Genomic DNA, 7,192 nt, shown 5'->3' with positions numbered 1-7,192 from the left:
TCAAACCTCATTAATTAAAATTTTAGTTCATGCCAATATGCAATGGAAATTGTCACTTGAAAACCATTTGTTTATGGCAATTCTGCCTAGTGGTAGACCTCTTTTCTAGGTTGGGACATTCTGGCCCTAAGGGTATGTTTTAGCACCACCCACCTTGGCACACCACTTAACACCCAACCTGCCCTTTAATATACTGGTCAGAGTATGAAATGGGTAGATTAGACAAATGTGTGCAACAGAAAATTGAGGGTATGTTTGAGTTCCTTTAATTGTATCATAATTGGATAAAGCCACTTTTGGATAAGCCAGAAGTATGCTCTCTATACTTCTGCTATAGGTATGGATAAATTTAAGCTGATCATATGATTTTACTCTCACAAATTCAATGGGCCTCACTAAGCAATAGCTTCTCTTATCCAATATACCTCAGTATATTGTGTGTGTGTATATATATATATATATATCTCCAATATACCTTAGTATATCCAATATACTAAGACAAAAAAAGACCTAAGATCATTTACTGTCAAATATGAATCCTAATTTCTGGAAGAAGTCCTCCATCCAGTGTTAGTTTGCTTATATTTACCATCTCTGTAATGTAATTACTTAATTGTAGATTCTGCTTACCAACTTAACTTTGGAAGGTTAACCAGGAAAGTATGTTGCTTAACATGAAACAGATCACAGGTGCATTGTTGAGATGAGTGAGTGAAAATTCTGACTGAAAAAAAAAATTCCTATGCTAGGATTTTATATGGGATTAGACTTGTTTTTTGAGAGAATTCTTGACTCTTTCCCAAAAGACTACTACTTCACCCTACTCCAACATGAAGAGGCATGAAGAGCTACCATATTTACCAGCATATAAGATACGTAACACATAGGGAAATGGGTAACTTTCTAAGAATAATTTTTTGGAAAAAAAATTGTTTTCACACACAGTCTAGAAGTGTCTCTAAAAGTTGTCCTATATACAGAAAACCATGTTATTCATATAAGAACAATATATGGACATTAAAATGAGATGATAATGTCCTTCCATTTTAGATCTTTGCAAGTTGACCACAGTCGGGGCCAGGCAGATTTTGTGTTTGTATGAGATGTGAGTCCCTTGATTTTATGAAGAAGTGTAAACCCTCCTGTTCGCCAGAGCATGTGAGCTGTCCAGATAAATAATGCCAAGTATCTGTGTTGAGCGAAGTTTAGGTTTTTGCCAGTGAGCAGAATCACAATGTGTCATGTTTAATCAAAAGCTTGATTAGGAGAACCAGTCACACAGGACTGCCTAAAGGAAATGTACCCCACTCATCCCACTCAACTTTAACTGCTATATCTTTCTAGACCACACGTGAGAGCAACTGCTTGGATCATGATCTCAACTCCTAGCAGACCAGCACTTCCTATCACATACCCTGCATCTGGGCCCCCAGAGAAAGCACTGGAAAGGGTAAGTGTTCAAAACTTGGAATATATGTGTCAATGCTGTGAGAGTCTTTAAGTTTCTAAATTCATGACTCGAACTTCCTAGAGAAATTTCATTCCAGGCTTTAGTACTAGGAAAAATCAGTGTCCATCCTTACTTGGAGAAATGATGTTACTCTTCACCGTTGGTGGGTTGGGAGAAGCTCTAATCCCAGTCTGTGTGCTGACTGACTAGGACCTCGCCATGAACTTCTGGGTCCTAAGTTTGCACTTGCAATCATTTTAGTAGCTAGTTCTTACTGACCCTTCATCTTAATTTATGTACTTGAAAAAAATATTTATCTTGGTATCTGGTTTATGTAAGCTCCTTCAAATACCATTAGAAAACATATGAGAATATGAGCATAAAAAATATCACATTTATTCATTACTGTATTGCAAAATAGAGTTCTAGAGCTCCTCATGTATGTTTTACTCTGAACAGAATGTGTGGGTTTTTTCTTACACTGTTTCGGCCACGAGTTGTGCAGCAGATGTCAGGAGGCCAAGAAGCTGTGAAAAGGCCCTGGCCAAGTCCTCTAACCATTCTCGCCTTAGTGGTTGGAAGGAATTCTTCCCACTTGTCTGCTGCAGCCCTGTTGTTTTTGACTTAAAGATAGACTATCTACATTGAGAGTGAATGTCTTTCTTTTTGTCAAGCTAATTGTCAAACCTGATTTCTCTGTGACTAGATGGATGCTTTAGTCTTCCTCCAGGACACTTTTCACCAGATAATTCTCACTAGGCATTTTATGAAAGTGCTAAATATCACTGTAGCAGTGCAATACTACCTAGAGGAGGAATGAAACAATGTGACACCATCTCTTTGTGCAATAACACACTTTTATTTTCCTTTTACCTCTGCAGTCATCTTTGAGTAATTATTGTGTAAACAATAGAATGGAATGAAATTACATTAAGTTGTATGCAAATGGCTCTAGAACACCTTAACAATTATGACAAGGCAATTATAAATAACTTTTTTTTCCCTTAGTAATATATATTTGCTTTTTAAAGTACATTAAAGAGCTGCCATATCTAGGGTTAGCTAGGAAAGAGCGAATGGTACCATCTGGGAGCCGCCACCCTGAAAGTTTAGACTCCAGTTTTGAAAATCTGATGGTTCACTATTTCATAATATATAGTCAAGCAGAGGGTGATTTGGGTTGAAAGTATTTCTTCTTGAAACTTAACAGCGTTTTACCTTTTAGTCATTGCACAAAACCCTTTCTATTATTTTTCACTCCATCTGGGTATTCTGCAGAATTTCAAGTAAAACACGGATTCTGGTATTTTCAAGTTTATCACCTTTGGAGCGACAGATCCTATCATTTCAGGAGACATCAAATCAGAGGTGGGTACATAATTAGCAATCTAACAGAATGGCGCCATTTTATAGAGCATCCTAAACGTTCCAGTGAAGCAAAACTTACATATGCCACTTTATGTAGAGGAAATGTTAGATCTGAGACTATTCCAGAGTAAAGCAGCCTCAGGCACATTCTTAATATGAATTTTTTTTTTTTTCCACAAGGCACCTCCCTCTCCCAGGAGACAATCAGATTGTGAACTGGTTTTCAGGCAAACCAAAAGAGTAAGCAACCTAGTTCCTAATTCAGTCATTTCAAAAATCACAAGTTATAAATACTCGAAAGATAGACCTGAAATTTTTTGTTTAAATAACAAGAGTAACTGCAGGAAGCATATATAATCAAAAATGTTTTTTTTTCTTCCTTATAGCTAAGGTGTGTAATGCATAAATATATGAAAAATAAAATTCACAGTCAGTTTTAAAACTAGAATTCAAGTTTGGCTAATAAATCTTAATTTTATAAGTATATTAATTTCTAAGTACAACATAAGAGGCAGTCTTGTCAGATGTACAATTAAAGTGTTATAACAGAAAGGACAACAATGAGAGAAGAAATAGGCTTCTGATAGAAAAGATTCCTTTTGTTGCCAATAAATAGGACCACCTGAGTGTTTCAGATTCTTTTCACTTTAGGGAGATCCAGACTGGTTGCTGAAGATATTAGATAGCTTTTGAAAAACTGAGCAACAGTCGTGCAGCTGTGCCATTTGCTTGTTCTCGTACTGTGGGTTGCTAGAGAATAAAGCAGAACTCAGTGTTGTTAAGTTTAAAAAAATTTCTCTTTTATCCCGATACGTTGAAGCCGGCCTCTTCACAATCCTCTGACTTTGCTAGGGGGTGGGAGGAAGTGGCAGGAAAGGCTGGAGGGAGGGTGTGGCGAGGGGAGGCATGACAGATCAAGGGACAGATATCAGCTGACACTCAACTGAGCAAACCCGATCAGCTTCACTTCGTCGGGAATCTCCGACCCATCACAGCCAGAAGCCTGAAAAAGGTAAAAAGAAAGCCTCAGTGCTTGCTGGTTGTTAGCGGCCTTTTACAGAGTTGTTCATGGGAAGGCGGGTCCGTCTGCAGTCTGTGGGGCCAGGGGTCCCATCTCCGCCAGCAGACATGCTAAGAATCCCTTTCTTCAGTGACTCCTGGGTGTCAACTGCTCTGAGAAATCTGGTCATCAAGCCCATTGAGGACAGAGGCGAAAGGATTTGTGGCCCATGAAATGGAACCGCCAGTGAGCCAGCCACAGGGCTGCTGGGAAGGCACATACACATTCTCAACAACTACCATGTAAAATGTAGTTTTAAATATGCCTTACTTTTAAAAGACTATTGTGAAAATGAGCAGAAGAGATCTAATAGGCCACACTCAAGGGTAAGTTGGTTTTTACCAAAATCATCATCTCTGTCAAACTGGTCAGGACAAGAAAGGTCACCAAGTAGTGGAATGGCTCAGGATAGACAGCTGTTGTTTAAATAGGGGTAATTTTTACAGGGAAAGGTACCGTACGTTTTTTCTATAACAGAATTTGTAAAAATTTAGGACATATTTATTGCCTTAAAATTGGCCCAGACTACAGAATGCAAAGTACATTATCATGTCAAAATCCAAAGAAACTCTAAATAAGCCCTTGCCCATCAAAATTCTCACTGGCCCTAATTCACAACTTATTCTTCTCTTGACCTCCCTTTCCTATACAGTGGCTCAGTAGTAAAGAATCTGCATGCAATGCAGGAGACGCAGGTTCCATCCCTGTTTGGGAAGATCTCCTGGAGAAGGAAATGGCTACCCACTCCCAGTATTCTTGCCTGGAGAATTTAATGAACAGAGGAGCCTGGCGGGCTACAATCCATGGGGTTGCAAAGAGTCGGATGCGACTGAGGAGCTAACCTATAAACACACACAGAGTGCTCAGACCACCATTCTAAATTGCCTCTACAGAACACAAATCAGAACCAGACGTTACGTAAGTACCTCAAAGTGGGGTGAGAAAAGTCTGAATGCCTGGGAATGGGCAATTAATTACCAAAGGGACATATTAACCTTTTCTTGGCCGAATGCCTGCTAAATAATTGTGAAAACAACTAGTTTCCCAGGGTCAAAAGCCCTTTCCAATCCTCAGAGTGACACTGCTTAGCACTGTTCCAAAAAACTATACAGAAACTCAGCCCTTTGCCAACCCCAGCATTTTCCTTTAAAATAGGCAGCTAATTAGAACATATAACTTGAATATTTAAAATAATTATCCTTAACATTCAGTGTGAGCAGTCATGCTTAATAAGAAAATCCATAGCCTAAAGAGTAGGAATATTAGCTAACATTTAAATAATTTACTTTGTGCCTGCCGATGGCTCTAGTTTCAATTGACAGATATTTGGTAAAGTACAATTTTCAGTGTTTGCATTGCCAGGGGCAGAAAGATCAGAAGCTCTCCTTGTCACTGTTAACAAAGCAGCACAGGCAGAAACAACTTTGCAGCTGAGATGTCTGGTGGGTATTTATCACACCAACACGGTGATCTCTACACCGCCCTCCCCCGCCACCTGACCAGTCTTCTCCTACTACCACTGTTTCTTGATGTATCTTCCTAAACCTTCCCTTCTTCTCTCCTTGTAACTATTGCTAACATCACTTCCTCAACTCACTGATGGGGGCCAGAGATGATCTGTGTAGAAAACTGCCAAACATCTGAGGTCAAACTATTGCTTTGATCAAGTGTGAAGCATATCCATGCATTTGAAAGCTGTATCAGAAATCTGGCAGTGTGACTAGCAGGAGCCAAAAACAGCTAGAAATAAAAACTAAGTCCTTGTGGTGAAGAGTAATGAAAGTGAGAATCTGTGTCATCAGAGCAGTGATTATGTGGATATAGGGAGGCCATGGCCCATTCTAGGTTCTGTCTCCTGGCAAAGAGGCACAGGCCAGGACATTGGCTTTGCTTCAGGACACTCAGCCCTCCCTCCTCCATGTTGCTAGCTCTGATTTAAGCCTCTTAAATCAGAGGCCTTAAATCCTCTTAAATCCTTACCTCTTTGTAGCCTGCAAAATGATCATGAGGACAATAAGCAAATGATACTGAAATCTACACAAAAGAGACCAGAAACCCTTAAGGCAGCAGTTCTCAAACTTGATCAAGAACTCCAAATGATTATGTCCACGTGGATTATATTTATTGTACTTAGAAATATTGAATATTTATATAAACAAATGTGACTGAAACTTAGAAGCTTCTGCACAGTAAAGAAAATCATAAACAAAATGAAAACACAACCTACAGAACGGTAAAATATTTGTAAACGATGCTACCGACAAGGGTTTACACTAGAAACAAGGGTTTCTAGTATACAAAGAACTCTTACAACTCAATAACCAAGAAACAAACCACCCAATCCAAAAATGGGCAGAGGACCTAAATAGACATTTCTCCAAAGAAATACAAATGGCCAATAACCCATGAAGAGATAGATGCTCAACATCACTAATTAGTAAAGAAATACAAATCTACAATGCTGTCCCACCTCATACCAGTCAGAACAGCCACAAATGCTACAGTATGGAGAAAAGGGAGAGCTCCTACACTGTTGGTGCAAAAGTAAGTTGTTGTAGCCACTGTGGAAACCAGTATAGAGGTTTCTCAGAAAAGCATAAATAGAATTACCTACCCTACAATCCAGCAATCCCATTCCCACTGCTGTAGATAAGAGTCCCAGTCTGTTACCTACAACACATAAACAGACTCACAGACATAAAGACTTGTGGTTGCCAAGGGGAATGGAGGTGGGGGAGTGATGGATTGGGAGCTTGGGATTAGCAGATGCAAACTATTACATATAGAAAAACAAGAATTTACTTTATAGCAGAGAGAGCTTACAATCAATATTCTATAATAAACCATAATAGGAAAGAATATGTGTGTGTACATATATAACTCAAATCACTTTGCTGGACAGCAGAAATTAACACATTGTAAATCAACTTCAATAAAAATATTTTTAGTAATGTTAAAGTATTGAATCTATTTTAAAACATAAAACATGTTTAGGTTATGTTGTATTTACTGTCTTAAATAAAAGGTGTTCTTAAAGTATTCAGTTACTGATTCATTAAACATTACAGAAATAAGCCCACTGCATGCTAATAGTTTCCCAAAACAAAATTAAGAGTAGCACTGCTGCTTACACTTTCTCAAATCTCAAATGTTTTGCTTAATAAAAATGGCCAGATTCTCACACCTGCATGTGCAGTCACTCAACTGCTGTTTCCCTTAAAGTATACTAAGAAAATACAGTCTCTCACAAATGTCTAGTTGGAAAAGGGGAGAGTATCTTAATAGCCTTTCCAAGTAATTGTGGACATCATTTG

General features: G+C 38.6%; 1 protein-coding gene across 3 annotated transcripts in view; it reads right to left on the bottom strand.

The window, feature by feature from the left end:
• Positions 1–2,287: 2,287 nt before the first annotated feature.
• Positions 2,288–7,192, bottom strand: part of STK39 (serine/threonine kinase 39) — a 307,047-nt gene continuing 302,142 nt past the window's right edge. For 2 of the 3 annotated variants that reach the window (XM_061135653.1, XM_061135655.1), the window contains exons 18-19: positions 3,763–3,821; positions 2,288–3,568 (exon numbers count right to left, since the gene is read on the bottom strand). In XM_061135653.1, coding sequence (XP_060991636.1) covers positions 3,466–3,568; positions 3,763–3,821 — 162 coding nt within the window. In that variant the 3' untranslated portion in view covers positions 2,288–3,465. Of the gene's footprint in view, positions 3,822–7,192 lie in introns of all 3 variants that reach the window. The other variant, XM_061135654.1, reaches the window with a different exon arrangement.

This window comes from Dama dama, chromosome 33 (genome assembly GCF_033118175.1).
Source record: "Dama dama isolate Ldn47 chromosome 33, ASM3311817v1, whole genome shotgun sequence".
Classification (NCBI taxonomy): Eukaryota; Metazoa; Chordata; class Mammalia; order Artiodactyla; family Cervidae; genus Dama; species Dama dama.
This window is presented reverse-complemented; position numbering and strand designations above follow the sequence as displayed.